This window comes from Numida meleagris, chromosome 1 (assembly GCF_002078875.1).
Source record: "Numida meleagris isolate 19003 breed g44 Domestic line chromosome 1, NumMel1.0, whole genome shotgun sequence".
Taxonomy (NCBI): Eukaryota; Metazoa; Chordata; class Aves; order Galliformes; family Numididae; genus Numida; species Numida meleagris.
Window position 1 is genome coordinate 73,323,903 of NC_034409.1, and position 20,452 is coordinate 73,344,354.

The 20,452-nt window shown below is 42.3% G+C and overlaps 1 protein-coding gene across 12 annotated transcripts in view; it reads right to left on the reverse strand.

Moving 5' to 3' along the window:
- The window catches only part of ARHGEF5 (Rho guanine nucleotide exchange factor 5), a 38,207-nt gene extending 18,587 nt beyond the window's left edge, over nt 1-19,620 (reverse strand). For 5 of the 12 annotated variants that reach the window (XR_002437799.1, XM_021393748.1, XM_021393729.1 and 2 more), the window contains exon 1: nt 4,571-4,695. Coding sequence is in view for 6 of the 12 variants with exons in the window: in XM_021393748.1 (XP_021249423.1) it covers nt 4,571-4,648 (78 nt within the window). In the remaining 6 variants the exon portion in view is untranslated. The other 7 variants (XM_021393761.1, XM_021393759.1, XM_021393785.1 and 4 more) reach the window with 7 other exon arrangements.

Here is a 20,452-nt window from a genome sequence, read left to right on the forward strand (position 1 = left end):
TCAGTAAGTGTTGAGAGAAACACCATGACTGAGGGTAGGCAAACACCTGATGTAAGCTTGCACTATAGGAAAATAACTCCAAAATAAAACTACGAGTGCCTTTCTAGTTTTAAATGCAAATCCAAAAAGTGACTTTGGTCACAAGTAGAGATGTTGATCACTCTGTACATGGGCAAAGTGCAATTTATGAAAAGGATTGGCTATGGCAAGCCCTCTCAAACTCAAAAGGGGAAACCCAGAAAGCAGGACAAGAATATAATAAAAATCTCCATTAATATTTGTGGCACAGTGGATTAATACTCACTATCTCTTGTAGTGGCTAGCTGAGACTTAAAGATCTCTGATTTCAACAGCAAAGCACTTGTACTGTGGAGCTGATGGATCTCTTCACAGATCTCTTTGTATGTATGTGCAATAGAACTTATTGCAACTCATCACAGGAATTGATTGACAAGAAGTAGGAATGTAAGAATTTGATTAATACATAACAAGCACATGACATAAGACACAAGATAGTTGAAGGCTGTATAAATTACACAGGTGGAGAGGAGTACCCCTGATGCACAAAGACATAACTACAGATTGCAAAGAGAAACAAGATGAAAATTCAGACTACCCATTTTAGTAAAAATCTCAGGATTGTTGGACAGTTTCTCAAAGGACATAGTAGAATTTCCTAAACATTAGCGCATTTGAAGTTCAGACATGACCTTTGAGAAAAAAATCTGTGAAAAGGATAGTAGAATCTGATTCATTGCTTTACTGTTTCTGGATTCTGCCTATCCCATGATCCAGAATCCCAAATTTAAAAGATGTAAGAAACAGACAAACCTCAGTGGCTCCCCCCCTTTCTTTGGCTTCAGGAATGTGCTCCCTCATGTTCCAGGCTTTCTTCCCTACTTCCTATTCCATGCTTATTAGAAGTGGCTAATAAATTGCTGCTTCAGGCTGCTTCACATGTACTAGGTACACCTGCAGTCACACCAGAGTTTGTAATTTAGCTTTCAAGGATCTGCTGCAACGTGTAACCACAGTGAAGATTTCTCCCTGAACAAAGATTCACTGTTCTCCTCCTTCATCCTGTCAAGGTTTCCAGACATGAATGCACAGTCCTGCATCTTTTGATAACACAAACCATCCCACATTTCTTCACATAGAAACCTACTGTTTAGCAGCAGAATAGCTCTAAGGCCTGAATCTGGAGAGTCTGCAGAGTTCATTAAACATGCTTTTTCTCTCTCGGGCTCTTTATCTTCCCTTCAATTTTAAGATTACATTTTTTCCAGAATTTCAACTGCTGTTGTGTGATGGAGGGGGACAACAATTTCAACTAGAGAGACTCACAGAGAAAGAAAAATCTCTGCATGAAAGAGCAGTCTTTGAGATCAATGACAATTTAATTGTGCTTATTCCACACAGAAGGTAAAAGCATTATGGGCACGATTATATCTGGACTATTTGCTCCATCCAGCTCCACGGCCAGGATACACCTGACCTTTAAGTTCGTTTCGTTAATACGTCAAGTGAAACAGAACGCCTACTCTGAAATTAGCAAGTACAGAACTGAAGCAGTATATATATCTCGTACATATATATATGTATATATATATATATATATCTCAATCATACAGTTATAGAGTATCCCAAAGTGGAAGGGGCCCACAAGGATCACTAAGTCCAACTCCTGTCTGCACACAAAACCACTCTGAACTCAAACCGTACTTCCGAGAGCATTGTACAAATGCTTCTTGAACTCTGGCAGCTTAGTGCCATCACCGCTGCCCCACGGAGCCTGTTCCAGTGGCCGACCACCCTCCCAGTTAAGAATGTCCTAATGTCCAGTCTGACCCTCCCCTGATGCAGCTTCATGGGGATTCTCATCATTTTAAGGCTTAGAAAAATGGGCAAAAAATTGAGTTCATCAGTTAACTTTGTTCCTTTTTAACCATGTTTGTTTTGGTGGGGTTTTTTTTTGAAAACTTATTTTTTCCAAAACCAGGTAAAAATAGATTATTCAGCATTTGAATTTTTGAAATTGAAAATAGTTGTAAATATATTTATTTTCAACAAACAGTATGTTTTAAACTGATAGGTCCATTCAAAACCTTCCCAGAGGGCTTCTGTTGTATCTTACTGCTGTCAGTGCTGATAAATTATCTTTTACCTTTCTACAAGCAAGCGTCAGGAAGACACTCCAGCACAGAAACATAGAGCTAAGCAGATCCCAGAAAGCAGCAACTTGTATGAGGCCACCTTGTCCAAGGCAGGATCAACTTATAACTAAATCATCCCTGAGAGAGACGTTTGCCCTCCTGTAACAAAGGCTCCATGATCATGCCAGATTATTCATGCTACACTGTTTTTAGCTCTTCCTATATAACTATATAACTTTAGCATCCTTGCTACATGCCTAGAAGAATACTGCTTACCAAAAAATGGGCTCCCCAGGAGCAGGAAGACTGTTTAGGGAGATTGGTGGTCCTAGACACAGGCTGGTGGCTAAGGAAAGTTTACTACTGCTAAAGATGGGATGGTCTAGAAAGGTCTGAATAACAAGATCCTCAAACTCAAGCCAATTCACTTGTGAGAGGAAGAACAGCTGTGGCCCACTGAGCTGTTACAGTTGTAAACAGTGAATTTCCTCGCATTAAGCTCAAAGATTGAGCTTCCACTTCGCTGGCTCTGTTGGCAAGGGATTTGGACAGGTGAAAGGACAAGTTTGAAGTTGTGTCTCGCACAGTTCCACAATGATACTGGGAGACAGCAGGGCAGAATTAGGTGTACAGCATATCAACACTGGAAGCTGCCAAGTGAGATCTGTCTCATCAAATTACTGCCAGGTGTTCTGCACCTCAGGGATAAGAGAGAATTTTTGGGGTATGATGCAGGAGAAAGGATGGGCAAACTTTCTGGATACACAGTGGTGTGAGCCTTAAGCATCTGGTGAGGGAAACAGGTAAGCTCCTGCTTGAAGGCTGGTGCATTGTAGTAAAAAACATCTCTACAATAAGGACTTCACTGAAATAGGGTGAAAATAATAACTCCTACTACATCTGTAGGGGACACGTACAGAGAATCTACACACCAGTAGTTCTTTTAGAGAATCCCCATGGAGCACTGCGTTCTTAAGCTCTGAATAGAGTTTGGTTCTCCTCCAGAAAATAGCCAAGGAAACTCCCAGGACCTGGGCTAGCCAAAGTAAATTTTCAATTAGCATTTGTATTAGGGGGCCAATAACACAACAAACACGACAAAGGAGCCTCTCTGACAAATGTCATCTTTTTGCAAGCTATGCAAACTCTCCCAGAAACCTCAACTTTACCATTGTTGGGACTGCTTGTCTTTTCACATCCTTTTGGGTCAGATGTTCAGCGTGTCATCTCTCCCTTGTACTTTCTGAAAGAACTTCTCAAGTCTGATGGCCCCTGTATAGATAAAGCTAGCGATACTTTCTTTGCCAAGAGGACCTAAAAATCCAGGACTTCAGAGCTCATGTGCACACAACAGTGCACAGTGATGCTAACTGATGCTAGGTGCAAAACAGCTGCAAGCTGGAAGTGAGAGGGTGAAGTGAGCTGCATAGAAGCACGGAAATAAAGGGGTAGTACTTGGTTTTACTGCAACAGGGGGCAGAAAATTTGAGAGTGGAAGAGTGAGCAAGGTAGCCAGCTAAGCAAAACTGGATAGCAGTGAAAGCACTAGTGGACATAGTAATTCCTGTGATGGTACATGTTTATCCATGGTTTTCCCAGATTACAAAAAACAACGTATCATACTTTCTTCCAGTGTGTGTCAATTACCTGGATGGAGATGACAAACTTCTCAGTTTTTAAATAGAAAGTACTCACCTTCCCTCCCCACCTCCTCCCCAAAACAAAAAAAATAGAAATAACAAGTGCTGTCAAGCACAGACAAGTTATACAGTTAGCCAGGAAACAAGGTGCAACAACTACATGGAATTAAATAGAGCACTAATCCTAAGAAAACCAAGAGTTAAATGAGTGCTGAGATCCTCCTCCTGCCAACCTGGGGATGGACCCAGCCTCTTGTGCCCTCGCCTTGCCTTCCCTCTGCAGAGGAGCTGGAGGGGCATCCAGCCAGCTCCCCAGGCCTGTGCCAGGACAGCGAGGTGGGAGCAAAAGGTGCATACGCCTGTGCTGTTGTAAACAGCCTCACACCTGAGAACACCCTGCCCTGCAATTACAGGCCTCACAACTAGAGCTGCACTAACACGTACTGCTAGCTGGGTTGTGCGCCTGGCCTACTGGCCCTCTCCAGCCCACAAGGCCTGGAGGAACCCCACTGCCTCTCCTATGGCTTGGCTAGGGGTAGCCAAGCCCCCTAATGGGTGGTGGATGGATGTTTGGCCCCAGCTGGGCTGCCACACAGCTCAAGTATATTTTAAAGGAGTCAGGATGGCAGAGGATAGCTCAGTTTGGCTTCCTCCATACAAAATCCAGAGCTGCGACAATCTCCACTTCTACCTAAAGGCTGCACATCCTTTGATTTGGTTAGGCACTCAAGAGGGAACTTAGTACAATGCCCAAGGTTGTGCTAACACAGAACCTACCCCACCACAAGACTCAATTTTTAGTAGACCATTCCCCAGGAGGGCATCCCTGTAAGTCAACATCTTGCTTAAATCCATTTCCACAGAGCAGTGCCTCCTGCATGAGGCCTACTGCATATGTGTATCTGCAATAAATAAATAAATAAGTTAAAAAAAAAACCAACAACAACAACAAACAACTCCAGAAAATGGATACCAGGCTAGTGCCTGGTTAGTGATCTTCATGAACCATCAGGCTACTCCACTATACAGCCTACAGAGAGAGGTGAAGTTGGAGGGTCAAAACTCCTGAGCTCAGGAAGAGATTTCACAGAGCACTAGAGTGAAAGAACGTTACTTAGAGGTGGTTTTGAGAGTATGGAGAGCGTAATCCTTTGGAGCTTGACAAAAGAAATAACATAAAGAATTAAAAAAATAAGTCATATAAAAAGCATGAGTCAAAATAATGTAGCATCTCCTGCTATGTTAAAAAGCCTGTGTGCTATTGGTATGCTGGGAAATAGTTGCCTCCTCTAATGATTTGGGCAGGAAAAAAAAAAAAGGAAAATACATCCAAGTTACTACTGAACCTCAGGAAAATATAAGACCTCTCTGTCACATGGATGCAGTTTGCTGAGTTTTAATATTCAGTACCCCACTGCTTTTCACCAACAGTAGGCGTACTGAAGATATACTGAGCACATTAATTATCAAATGATTCACTAACTGACAGAAAAATGATACTCACCCTATATTTGTTTTCTCTTAAATGGATTAGAAGACTAAATGATAAATTAAAAAATACATTGAAGAAAGAAAATTAGTACAGAATTTCACCTAAGTAATTGCTACAGAATGTTAATCCAAACAGCAAATAATGCCTGCAGCTTGGACAGGATATTACGCTTCCCAAAGAGGCAACAAAATGATTTAGTCTTATGACAACCACGGCCATCTGTACATCAGGAGAATTGGCTTAAGCAGAGCTTCAGTTTTATAGTCACAAAAAGCACTGGATAAGCCTTGATACTTTGTAATCTTTAGTACAGTCTTTAGGAATAAGCAGGAACAGTACACAGTGCTCACTGTCATAGCTTAGCAGGAATATTGTTGTTACTACTGGACTCACAGAGGAAGCATTCCCTTCAGTGACAGCAACGTACAGTCACTTCCAGTTGCACCACACAGGTGTCTCTACAACCAACAAAAACATCTGGTGTCCAAAAGGAAGCAAGGACTTCTGAAATGTATACTATGATGAGCTATCTTGTTTGCTAGAGGCATGCTACACACATTCCAAGACAGAAAGTTTGCTATAAACCACAGGAGTTCCAGTTTCTCCTTAAGCAAAGCGTTTCAGGACCTAGATGGGAGAGGATCTCCAGCTAGCTGCAGAAATTTCACAGTTTTTTACTATGTTACAGAAACATGAGCCCATGCTGCTGTTTTTGAGTCTCAGATTAAAGAATGCTAATGTTTATACCAAATCACTTTGACAAATGGAAATGCCATTAAAACATCAAAGAGCTTGGAAATAGACTTGAAAGCTTGGCCTTGCCCAGACTGCTCAATGGAATCATTGCTGAACACAGTTATTGCCACATTACCTGTACCAGTCTTGAGCACAGTTAAGCTATGGACAGATAAGGATGAACAATATTCAACAAACTGAACAAAGTACCCTTCCTTGCAGGAAGGGCATCTGAAGTTATTCTGTCCGATGTTCTTGGAAAACACATGATATAAGTTTTCACAACCGGATCAAGTTCCATATTGAGAACAGTTAGATTTCTTGCTTCCAGTAGTGACAGCTGCCAGAGCCTTAACAGAATGGAAGATACAAAGCTGGAACATTTTATTAGTACAGGACAACTGGTAAGCTATACAGCAAAACACACCCAGCCACCAAAGTACTGGCAAATCACTGTTTTTATATCAATATAGCTGAAGCATATTCTATGTAACTGAAACAATTCCTAGTAATAGCAACAAAACTTCACTTATACATCACACTGTGCTAACAACTTCAACCAGCACAACTTCATCAGCTACAACTAGCATACCTACAGCCGAAAAACATACCACACATTTGGTTTCAATATTATAAGTATCATCAAATGGAAATACAAACAAAATATTGATTTTTGACATCTAACATAGCAACTATTTTTTCTTTAATCTTGAACTCATTTGTCCTCATTTTGTATTTTCAGAATACGTTTTCTGTCTTAAGTTCCGAACAGCATTTTTATTGTAATCTAGTAATTAGACTTAATGAAAAATGTGAAAAAAGTTTTGAGATATATATCATAGCCAAAAATACTTGGCAATATTGCAGCATTGGTGCTGCTTTGTACTAAAACCTGCAGCTAAAGAAAAAAAAAAAGTCCATCCAAAAGGAATGTAGTGATGTGTGTGAGAAAAAACAGGTTTTTGTACAACCCTTCTCTAAAGTTACTTTTCAGGGAATTAACTTATTCTTCTTGGAAAGTTAATTGGTGAACTTAGATTGAAGAAGCACAATGAGAAGTTTGCTTTTTGGAGCAAAAAGTATTAGATATAAATAAAATGTAAACAATGTAAATGTGGGAAAGCACCAGTGAGGACCCCTTCCCTCTCCCCATGGAAAAACAGCATCACACACCCAAAGCCACAGGAATTGTGTGGGAGCTGAATAGGAAGATACTAATGCAAAGACATGGAAAACTTGTTACTCACAGCACAGTGCCTGCATGGCCAACTGGCATAGGCTCATTGTGTGCATCACAGTATTTTCTGTTTTACACATAGTCCCACTTCCTAGAATCATGTGATTATGTGAGAATTCTGGCTTACAATCAGGAAAAATGTATGTCTGGCCTCTAAAGGTGTGGAAAAGGCCTGAAAATAAAATAATTTTTTAAAAAGTATGGCTCAAAGACAAGGTCTTGCTGTCTGGGTTTATCTTAGCCTTTTAAGCCAAAAACGTTAAGTCTTCATTCCTGACTAATTAGAACTGAGGATACACAGGTCTCAATGAATTTAGATTAGGACTCGACATACTGAACGTATAATGTAGAACAGAATAGAGAAAAAAAAAAAGAAAGCAGAAAAGGAAGGAGAGGTAGGAGGGGAGGAGGAGGAAGGAGAGACACACTGTATGTAGAATGTAAAACAGATTAAGGCAAAAAAAAAAAAAGAAAGCGCAAAAGGAAGGGTGGGGGAAGGAAGGAAGCAAGGAACAGAGGGAAGGAAGGTAAAAAAAGGGAAAATAGGATAGAAGAAGATTAAAAATAATAATGCTAATTTTATCAATATTACCCCTTATTTGTCAATGGGCAAAAATTATTCCCACATGCTTTCCAATGCTGTACAGCTCCCAGTCTGTATTATTTCAATGCACAGAATTTATACCAGCTTAGAAATATCGCTACCTTCTCTACCATTAACTAATTATTTTTCCTACTTTAATAATTAAATAAGTTTAAATGTATAAGGAACAATTACAGACATTTTAATCCTTCCTCCATCTATTTTCATTCTTTTGCATACGACATACAAATGAGGAAGAAGAGTCTGCTTCACACCATCACCCTCCAAGATTTCTTAAAATAGTATTGCTTTGCAGCTCCATAGCTCTTCAACTGAACAGTTTAAACCCTGAGACTGCCCTTTGGCAGTTTTTGAAGACATCAGCCCCAACTCTTGACTGGCCTATGGCCTCTCTGTCCTCAGTCCTACAGCACACAGAACTGCCTCTCATTCTCCTCCCAGGCCACACCCCACCAAAAAGAAACACAGAGAAGTCAGTCCTTTGTCCCTTAAATTCCCTCCAAGCTTATGATTTCAGCATGCTAGTGAGAAACTGGAACATGAGACAATTTGTCTCCTAACAGTTGTCATGACTAATTGTGTAATAGAGGGTTGATATCATTTCCTCTACCTCTTTTATGACACTATCACACAATAATGTCAAGCTAAGGAATGCAAAGTCCTTAATATATTCGGATCCACCAACCTACGCAAGCGTGCATACTATATTCTAATTGGGATTGTGCATACTTTAGCATGAATAAGTAACTTCCCCTGGGAAGTTACAGGCAGTAGTTAAATGAAATCCAAGACTCAGCTCACCGTCTTTCCCATTACCTGTAACAAACTTTGATCAGTGGGGGATAAATAAACACACAAACATCTTATCTCTCTCAGCTTCGATGGGGTTCAGCAGAGTTTAGCTTCACAGGTAGTCTTCTGTCCTAAATCCTGACACTGCCCATCAGACTCACCTACACCAGATCATCAGACTTGGCATACAGCAAACCACTTTGTTGCATTCAGCAGTCACTACAGGCAACAGCACAGCATGCAGTCAGGTACAGCAGGTCTGTTTGGGGAAAGCCAAGAGCTATAGGCAGTGTCTGAAGGGGGAAGGATCAGGACGGTACAAGAGAAGGGGCTGGTGTAGTCCATAGACCATGACAGAAAGGAAGTCAAAGCCCTCTTCCCAAATGTACTCCCATACTGAGAAAGGGTCTTCTATCTTTCCTCTGCCAGTCTAGGTGAACCTGGCTCAAAGAACAAATTGTTGCTGACAATTAATGAACCCTGCACCTCCCATATGTCACAGCATATTGGTGGTCAGGTAAGGGCAAGAGGCAAGCAACTTCTGCACATTGCCTGCTCTCCAGAGCACACATGATGCTGAGAGCTAACATTGCAGCAAGTGAGGTCTCACCCTCACAGCCAGAGGGCAGGAGGGTTTAACAACCCACATCCAGACACTGTTTCACAGGTCTTTGTCTTCGTTCAGTATCAGGTTCGCATTCTATCTAGCTATGATTGCCTGCTGCAGGACTGAAGGACAGTACAAGCTCATTATTTCAGTATGCTAGTGAGAACAATCACAGTGACGCATCATGATGTAACAAACCACCTCTGTCACTCTTGGCATACACAGGAGGTACAACGGGTCTTTTTAGACCTGCTCTCTAGAAACAATCACAGTAGAGAAAGAATGATCATAGTTTTACTCACAGCAGGAAAGAGCAGTATTACTGCTTTTCTTTCAAATAGAAAAACACCCTGCACTGCAAATGTTTATGTACTCCTGCTCTGCTAGCATTTACCCTAATAAAAGGTGATAAAGATGCTCCAATATGACTGTTGTGTCAAGTTGTGCTTCTACCTAAAGCTACCTCTTGCGAACAGTTAAACAGCTGTGATCACCCTGAAATTTCAAGTTGATGGGGCCACAAAGGGTGACATCAGTAACATAATGGGAAATTGAACTGTACACATTCGGATAGTAGGAGCTCACATTCCTTCAATTACCCACTGTTGCCCTTTGGTAAAGGAAGAATCTACAAATGGCTTGGATGATCAGTGGTTTTTCAAGGCAATTGAGAACTGCACCTTCACCCTCACACCTTTCCAAACAGAATTCCCAGTTCTGGCTCTTTGAGTAGCAGTTCCTGCCTATCTGAGCAGCTGAGGGAACCACAGCCCCTTATACCTCACAGATGTGCTCTCAGGATTAGTAAGTCAGTGCCCACTCAGCGTGACCAACATGCAAAGCCCTGTTTTAAACTCAGTAACTGACCACGGCTATAGGTAAAGTCTTATTAAACCATCCTTTCACCAGCAGAAAAAGTATTAACTGTTCATTCAGATCCCTCACTGTGTCTTTTGCCTCCGAGCTCTTTAGGATACAAAAGGTGTTCCTAAGGTATTTTATTTTTGTACTGCAGATGCTTAGCACAAACAACAGATACATTTTTCATACAAAGTAGTGTTCATAATTAATTGTTGCAACTCACTCTGGATCAGTTTTAATCTTGTATCATGGTTACATTCTAGTGATCTTACTGTCCAGTTCATGAAAGTACCTGCCCCATAACTTCACAGATGTCAGGTATTCACAGTAGCCTATTTCTCACTCCGTCCACATTCAGGTAAGCCCCGAACCACAATTCCAACAATTTTATAAGCTCAGGATATACAGCATCAGATATTTCGTGGTATCTCTAAGCACAAAACAAGTATCTCCACCAAACCATTCTTGAAAACCAAGTCTTTACAAATAAATGCTTGAACTTACATGTATAGGTCAGGTCTCTCCTATGCAATTTTTTTTTTCTTTTAAATCTCTTGTTTGGGACAAAAGAAGCTTGGGATTACTTTTTTTTTTTTCTAATGTTTTCTGCTGTAGGAGCCATGTCACACTTCTGTCCCACTTCAAGCCTTCTCCTACGATCAAGACAGTTAAAAGGTTTATTTTATTAAATACAAAACAAAACCACAGAAATCCAACACTCCCGCTCCACTATTACTCTAAAATAATCCATAATTCTGAACCTATGGCTTTAAGAAGCCCACAGACATAAATCAATAACATTTTGGTTACATTGGAATTGTTCACGCAAACTGAGTATAACTAGCTGTTTCTGAATGGATCCAGGTATTTAATCTTAGGAACCTGGTCTTCAACTCTTGGCTCAGGATTACTGCTTCACTTCAGCACAAAACTGCAGTTCTCCCAGGACTCCAGACAACTATTTAAAGTCAACATATTACTGAAGTAGTAATACACACTGGAGAGTTCTGTATCATAACACTGTGCTTCCAAATAGGAGAAATTCAGCCTTATTTTCAGTACTAGATGGCCTGGAGCATATCCCTTATGAGGAAAGGCTGAGTAACCTGGGTCCGTTCAGCCCAGGGAAAAGAAACCTGAGGAGGGAGGTGATAAATGTTTATAAATATCTAAAGGGAGGTTGGAGATAAATGGATGAAGCCAAGCTCTTCTCAGTGGTGTGTAGCGATAGGACAAGGAGCAATGGCCTAAAACTTGAACACAGGAAGTTCCATACAGACATGCAGAAGAACTTCTTTATGGTAAGGGTGACAGAGCACTGAAACAGGTTGCCCAGAGAGGTTGTGGAGACTCCTTCTATGGAGATTCAAGTCCTGTCTGGAAATGCAACCTATTGTAGGGAACCTGCTTTAGCAGGGGGGGGTGGACTCAATGATCTCATGAGGTCCCTCCCAACCCCTGCAGTTCTGCAATTCAATGAATAATAATGAAAAAAATCCAAATGCACTTTACTCTTTTCCATTGTCACAATCCAAATTTGTACAATGCTGAATTTTAAATTAAGTTACCAAAGGGAACATGCTAGTAAAACATAATATATTTCAGGGTAGATTTGACTTCATACTGCTCTGCTGAAGTTGAAATTTCTGATTTTCAGGATTTTTTTTTCATGGCACATGGTCCATCAAACCCCATATTTTCTTATTATACCTTTTTCTTCAAAGCCATTTTGCTGTGACTATCAAAGAGCTAGAGTTGTTCCATTTTCCACCCCAATGCCTACTCTTACTCCTTTGATATCTCTATTACTATACACTCAGCAGCCAAATAGGTAAGCATGGAAGCTGTATTTAGAATTGAGGGAAAGAGCTCCAATATGTCTGATAATACTCACTGTCCAATTCAGTTGCTATTATTTTTCTATACATGGAGACATAATTTCAGGTGGGTTCTTATTGCTCTGACACGTGACTGGTCACAGCACACCACCTGGTGACATAACTGGCATGCCTGGCCTTGCTCTTCCAGTAAAAAGCATGATTGTTCCTTCAGTACACATCCAAGCTGCACCTTCCTCTGCACCTCTCTGGAAGGAAACAGCTTGTTTTACTCACTGTGCAAGGCGATATGGTGGGCTACACGAATGCCAGAGGAAGGCTGCCTTCCCTGATGGCACAGAACACAGACTGAAATGAGCTCTGTAGCAATACAGTAGAAGGCAGCATTGACTCTGTGACCATGGAAATATCTTACAGTTTCCCTTTCAGTCCCTTCCAGATGTACTATGAGAACATTCCCTCTTCCCAGCGGTGCCCACCGCTGAGGAAGAGAGTGACAGTGCAAAGCAAGTTACAGAAACAGATGCAGAAAGGCAACAGACAGTGGGAAGATTTATCTGAGCCACATACATTATCAATGATCGGGATTCTATGATTCTGTGATCTAACCCTTGCTGTCCCAAATATTGTGTAGTGAGACACTGACCCTATAGTACAAGGCTGACAGTATACCTGGAACACCTGTTCTTGTATAAATCTAAAAGGGAAACATGCACACCACACCTTCTCATCTTTGCTGCTATGCAACCTGACAATCCTCACCTGTAAACACAGAATCATAGAATTAGCAAGGTTGGAAAAGACCTACAAGATCATCCAGTCCAACCATCCACCTACCACCAATAACCCCACTAAACAATGTCTCTCAACACAACATCTAAATGTTTCTTGAACACCTCCAGGGATGGTGACTCAACCACCTCCCTGGGCAGCCCATTCCAGCGCCTGACCACTCTTTCAGAAAAGTAGCTTTTCCTAACGTCCACCCTGAATCTCCCATGGCACAACTTGAGGTCATTCCCTCTCGTCCTGTCACTAGTTACAAGAGAGAAGAGGCCGACCCCCAGCTCACTACAACCTCCCTTCAGGTAGTTATAGAGAGCGATGAGGTCTCCCCTGAGCCTCCTCTTCTCCAGACTGAACAATCCCAGCTCCCTCAGCCGCTCCTCATAAGGCCTGTGCTCCAGACCCCTCACCAGCTTTGTTGCCCTCCTCTGAACATGCTCCAGGGCCTCAATGTCTCTCCTGCAGTGAGGGGCCCAAAACTGAACACAGTACGCGAGTTGCAGCCTAACCAGTGCTGAGTACAAAGGGACAATTACTTCCCTACTCCTACTGGCAACACTATTTCTGATACAAGCCAGGATGCCATTGGCCTTCTTGGCCACCTGGGCACAGTGGGCACACTGCTGGCTCATGCTTAGATGAGCACTGACCAATACCCCCAGGTCCATTTCCTCCACACAGTCTTCCAGCCACTCTGCCCCAAGCCTGTAGCATTTCCTGGGGTTGTTGTGGCCAAAGTTCAGGACCCGGCACTTGGTCTTGTTGAACCTCATCCCATTGGGTTCAGACAGCAATCCAGCCTGTCCAGATCCCTCTGTGGGGCCTTGCTACCCCCAGGCAGATCAACACCTCCTGCCAGCTTGGTGTCGTCTGCAACATGGATAGGAATCTCTGAGCACTTTAGAAAGAAGGCTGACTCAAGTGTTGCAGCTAGATTATATTTCACAGGGCTAGTTACCCTTATACACTTGTACTATGGAATACCTACAGTACAATTTGTATGTCTTAACAGCAGCTCAGGCTAATCTATACCAAAAGAATCTTGCTTATAGCCCAGATCTTCTAAAGACACAGCTACAACATCAATGCTTTGTTAGGCATCTGTATGGCTAGGGTACCCTTCCTTCTGCTATGAAATGAAGTATGCCAGCAAAGACATATTCTTGCAAGTATACACTTAAGAATTTTCCACTAGCACCTCCTCACAGGACAGGAATCGGTAACAAAGTAAGGTTCTAGTTAAGACTTACGCTATTCAAAGAGTATTTGCAGGCACTTTTGATTACCAGACCTGTAATTTTTGTGCATACAAAGGGTACATACATAAAGTTTACATCCACTGATTTTTTGTTGCTGCTCAGCAACACCTGAGAGCAAAGAATCTTCTTCTTGTCACCCCTGCTCCCATTGGTTTGTGTGCGTTAGTTCAACACTGGTTTATGTATCTATTTCTATCATTAAATGAATATGTAAATGTAGCCATTGCAGCCACCTTGCAGCAGCTACAAGCAATGACCACATCCAATACTGAACCCAGCTCAGGCCTTGCACCACATGCATAGGGCTCCAGCAACCCAAATGAACTGCATCCGACCTCCTGCTCCCCCAGGCAGACACACTTCCTGGTCTGAACTGAAGCAAATTTCACGTGTTATTTAGTAACCTTCCTCTGTGAGGATACATCTCCAGTGATTATTTCCTCCCTTCATTCTATACACACAGTATTTTGAGGACACTTTATTTAGGGGGAGTAGGATTTGTGGTGAGTATGCTCTTCAATTTAGCATACCAATTTTTTCACTGATGGAACCAGTCACCTGGAACACACAGAGATACTTCCAACTCCCCATTTCATCTGCTATGGGGAAGCAACCTGAATTGCACCTTCTAATAAAAAGAAATCCTGTAATCCTAATCCTGCCCCTCTTGACTAGAGTATTTTGAAACCAAAAACTCTACCACTGGATAAATCAATGAAGTGGCATTCATCTTCCCCTCTTCAGTCACACTGTGCAAGGCTTAATCTCATCAGCATGACTGGGCCCTGCCCACACATGCAAGGGATCACCAAGACTGTGGATCCTCCCAGGCACCTCAGCATGACCCAGGTAAGGATTTGGGAAGTTTTGTGTACAATCAGCGGCAAAAACTCCACTGCTGAGCACTCCACTATGGATGCTGAGCTCCAACAAGGCCAATTCTCACACAACAAGAACTGAAACATTCAAGACTACAAAGGTAGTTTGATGTCTGAAAATTTCTGTGGCTGTAGTCAACACATACTTCTATGTGACTTTCTGCAAACAGGATAAAGTCTGAGGAAGTTAATTTATGGCCAACTACTCCGGTTCACTTTTCATATACTATCCAAAACTTTGGGGGGCACAGTGCAGAACAGACTTTTTCTCTCACACCCATCACGCACACTCAGTCGCATCAAAACCCGCATGTATTACACGTGGCATGCACTTGTGTCACTTGTTGAGTAAAACATAGTGACTGCCGATACCTAATGGTGCCTCAAAAGAAAACCAGAACCCCAAAAAAGGAAAATTACGGATGAAGGAAGAGTGTTCAACAAAAAACAGACAGATGAGTACTTTTTTTGTCCAGATAAATAATATGGCACTATGTTTAATTTGGAAAGAAATTCTGCCAGTTTTCAAAGGTTACAATTTGAAAACATATTATATGCAGAAACATGATGCCAAATTCAATGAATATCAAAGAATGCTTTGTGAAAACAAAATAGCAGAACTGAAAAAAAAATCTGTCATCTCAACAAAATCTTTTTTTAAAAAGCTCAAAAGAACTCTATTATAAAAAGCTAGTTAAGTGGTAGCAAATTTAATTGCAAAAAAAATCAAAACCATTTATTGATGACGAGTTTATTAAGCAATATTTGGAAAGTATGACAGATATAACTTGTCCTGATTAAAAAAAAAAAAAAAAAAAGGATTTTTCTAAAATCGGTTTGTCTCACCTTAGTGTAGCCAGGCAAACTGAAGAAGTCAGGAAATTTTTCAAAAGAAATCTGGAGAGTAAAGCTGCTAGTTTCAAATTTTATGCTTTTGTGATAGATGAAAGTACTGATGCTACAGATACAGTTCAACTTGCCATCTTCATTAGAGACATAGATAGTGCATATAATGTTACTGAGCAAATGGCTCCTTTAGTGCCATTAAAAGACATAACAAATCTCTTGATTTGTATGAAACAGTAAAAAATACATTAAAGCTATTTTCTTAACTTTTGGTCAACATATCTGGTATAGCTACTGATGGTTCCCCAGAGATGGGTTTTTTTGGTAAAAAAAAAAAAAAAAAGAGAGGCTTACACAATTTATTGAAGACAATGCAATTGCCACCAGCAACTCATGTTTGATGAAACATCACTGCATCAGACATCAAGAAAATTTACACGTGAAAGCTTTAAAAATTTATAATGTAATTCAAATCATCATCAAAGCTGTGAATTTCATAAAGTTCAATCATCACCAGTTCCAGGAGTTACTTAAAAGTATAGATGCTGATTATGAGAACGTCATTTACTTTTCTGAAGGAAGGTGGCTAAGTTGGGGTAAAACGCTAAAAAGATTTCATGATTTGAAAAAGAAATCAAGTCACTTATGGAATCAAACAGAAATTTTGCACCAGAACTTGAAGATGAAAAATGGCTCAGAGGTTTAGCTCTTTTGGTGGATTTGACTGCTCATTTAAGTGAATTAAACATGTGTCTTCAAGATGAAAATCAACTTATCTGTGCTACATTTAAGATCATAACAGTGTTCAAAATGAAACTCAAATTATGGCAAGCTCAAGTTATGGCACATAAGCATTTTGATCCATTGGCTAAACACATTATTGTGAACAGTAAGTACAAAATATGCAGCCATGCTTTCTCTTTTGATAAAGGAATTTGAGGAGAGGTTTGAAGATTCCAAAAAAAAAAAAAAAACCATCAATTTTTGGGTATATGTGTGACTCCATCCTCAGCTGACATAAATAGATTACCTGTGAATTCTCACATGGAATGTATCAAGCTGCAAAGAAAAGTTTGATTACGTCTTTTTACTAGACTTTTACAAGACCTATCTTGCCAGAGAGAAATATCCCTCGCTTCATAATCACACCTTATTCATGTCATTGCTTTTTGGTAGCATATATGTTTTTGAGCATATATGTTTTCAAGGATGATGCACAAGAAAAGTAAAATTTCATCAAAAAATTTCTGACAAGCACTTTGAGAACTTACTAAGAATTGCAAGCACTTCCATTGAACCAGACATTGATGCATTCATTTCACAAAAACAAGGTCAAATATCCCACTAGTTTTATGTTTTTGTCGCTCTTTTTTATGTTTTATTAAAAAAAATAATAATAAGTTTTGTTGCTTATCCACATTAATGGTATTATATATTTTATATGTGGCCCAAGACAACTCATCTTCACCCAGTTCAACCCAGGCAAGACAAAAGGTTGGACATCCATGCCATAGACCTAAACTCAGCTGACTAACCAAGTCCTGCAACTGAGTAAACCTGGGCTAATGAGTGAATCAGGACAGCTGATCTCACACACTTGCTTTAAAGGGAATATTGAAAGAAAAAAGAAAAAAAAACTACCTTCCATAAAGATTTAAGTTAAGGCATGCTTGTGACAATTCCTGTACCTCAAGCCTTAGTTTCACAAATTCCCTAACTTGTCAAAAGTGGACACAGCTGCCAGGAGCTGGCCCATCCCCTGTCCTCCTTACTCCCACCTTACGTTGCTCTTTCTCTTCTGCAACATATACACATGCATGGCCTTGCAACAAGCCAGGCAGGAGAACTGGCATGGATGACAAACATAACACCATCTTCCAAAGCAGTGCTAGCTGATAGGATCTGTGCAACCACAACCTATTGTCTCAGCCCAGAAATATAGGAAATAAATATATGATTCCCTCTTTTATTCATTTTAGCACAAGGATGGTCTACTCATGCCTGGCTTCAAGCTACCCTTCTGCACCAGACCATGCACTGTATGGCCATAGAGACAATTTTCTTTTTTCCAAGGAAGTGGGCCAATTTTCAGTTGAAGCAATGATAGAAAATAAGTAAATAAATATAGAATAAAATCCTTAGCAAAATTTTGTTCCTTACCTCTAGAAGGCACTTGAAAAAAAAAGTGATCCACAGGAAAGAAGGCGGCTCAAGGAACGAGAGCAAGAGCATCCAAGTTTAACAGGATGAAATAAAACAAGGCCCAGGGAAGAGGCTATAACCAGCAAAGGTTCTCAGAAGAGTTCCTCAGAGGAAGAACCCAGGTCTCATGGTTTCAGATTGCAAGAAGACAGGGCTTCAGCTGGAGCACCAGGCTTAGTTCTAGTCCCAAACTGTCACCAGCAATATAGCATGCGATCCCCACTTCCCACTCAGATTTATAAAGACCACTGAGCTGCTGTATGGATAGCACTACAAATACTTCATCAGCCATGAGCCAGCAAAATGAGATTCTGCATGGATGCCAAACATTAACAGCCGAATCTTACGAATAATTCAGATTTAGAACAACTTCAAACCATATTTTCAATGCCTTCTCCTCAACCAGTTCAGCTGGGCTTCTGAAATCCAGGTCACTCATACATTACCACTCCAAAACAAGCCACATCCCTCCCATGCAACCCTTTAAGAAGACTTTGCCCTTATACAAGCTACCTCCAATAAGCCTTTCAGATTCCAAGAAATTCCAAAACATCAGTGAATGCTGTCACAAAACTTAAGTGGCATGTTACAGATGTGGATTGGTCAGCAAGTGAGGGGCAAGGACAAGGCAACAGCATTCATATCCAGTAACCCCTTCGCAAAGGTGTTCCCCTGATCCTGTATTGTCTGCCAAATTTGATCCATCCAACTTCTGAAAATAAGTTAAAGCACCAAGCACAAGGATAACAAGGGTGCTGGGCAGGCCAGATGAGCTGCAGGAGCTTGAAAGGCCAGGCAGGTTGCTTGGGGCACCAAGGGTGCCACCACGGCTCTGAGGTAAGCTCCAAGCGGTGAGAAGGGAAACGTGCAGTAAGCATGTGTTTCGTCTTCCGTTCCTCCATGACAGGCCATAAAAGTCACAAGACACCAGGGAGCAAAGCAGAGAGAAAAACAAGGTGTCCAGAGTTCAAATGCAGCCCTGAAACACCAGGGCCTCTGAAGCCCGCAGCCCAGTGACCAGAGCCAAGACCTGGCTCCCATGTGGGAGGTACAGCAGCGGTGCAGAAAAGCGCTCCGGCTGCCGGGGTCGGGCCCACGTTTCTGTCTCTACCTGTGAGGGGCAGGAACATCAGTAAAGTGCTGCGATGGGCCTCCCAAGGGTCCAGGCCCCTTTGTCGCCCTCCCTGTGGGCACTGGAGCGGACGTCCCCACATCTGGCTCAGCGGGGCTTCCCCGAACGTCGATTCCCCACACGCTCACCCACACCTACGCGCATCGGGCCGAGCCCCGAGCCCCAGAGGAGCGCAGCAGGCCCGTCGTCTCGCCGCGGGAGGAGGGCGAGTTCCTTCCCCTGAGATCCTTCCTACTCCACTTCCCCGTGGGATCCTGAAACGGTGGGCCGTTTCCGTCCTCTCTCCCTGCCGCACCGGCCCCGGGAAGAGCGCCGCTCCAGCCCGGCCTCAGCCCGGCCCGTGCGGGATCGGGCGCCAGGCCCGCGCCTCTCCAGGCAGACGGCAACGCCACTCCCACAATGCCCTTACCTGCGGCGGGCGGGCCGGGGCCAGCGCTGCCCCCGGCGCCGTTCTAGCTGGGGTCCCCCTGCCCTAGGCGACAGCAGACTAAGGTCTCCGTGCTTCCCCCGGGGCTGCAGGTATGTCATCAGCACCACGGCTCCCAGGTGAGCCGGGCACACCTACAGGAAGGCAGGCGGGCCGCCCTGATTGGCGTGCGGGGCCGACAACGGGGCTCGCACCCCCGCCGGCGGGTGTGGGGAGAATCGTCGTCCTCTTCCTGGTGAGCTCGCACACTGGAGTCATCTCGGCGTCGGAGCTGGCTGTGCGGTGGGTCGCAGCGCGGTGAGGAGTATTCCTCTGCATGATTCGGGGTGCAAAACGCGATTAACGCTGTTTTTTTGTTGTTGATGTTGGTTTGTTGTTTTTTTTTTTGGTCTTGAAGCAGACAGCAGAGCCAGTGTACCTGCCCCCTGTTGTCTCTTGTTCCAGAAAGAGGAACTATGTTATTTATTTTTTTGCAACCTTCTTCATTACCTGTCTCTCTCTTCCTGCTGCTTAAGGTCCGTCATTATTTTTGCACGTGTGAACCCTTCTGCTGTGTTTCCTCCCTCCGACAAATAGCTAGGATTTTAAAGGAAAGCACCATGTGCCAGAAGAGTTGTCCTCACAGCATAGGGCACAGCTCAGCCCCTGCAGAAGCAGACCTCAGAGATCCTAGCATTGTGTCCTGGATTGTCAAGTAGGGGTAAGTGAATTGAACAGCTTAGTAAATATGAAATTGAGCAGAATTTGAGTAGAAAAACTAAGTTCTACCAAAAGTCTGAATCCACAACAGCCATTCTCAGGCATCCTGTCCTTCCAGGTATACAGATGAATATCCCAAGGAAACCTAGCTGCATAAAAGCTTTCTCTGGAATAATGAGGGACTAAACATGGTGTGTCAACAGATTAATATCTGGCTCCAAGCCTGGTGTGCCTGACAGGAGTTTGGGTTTTTTGACCTCGGCT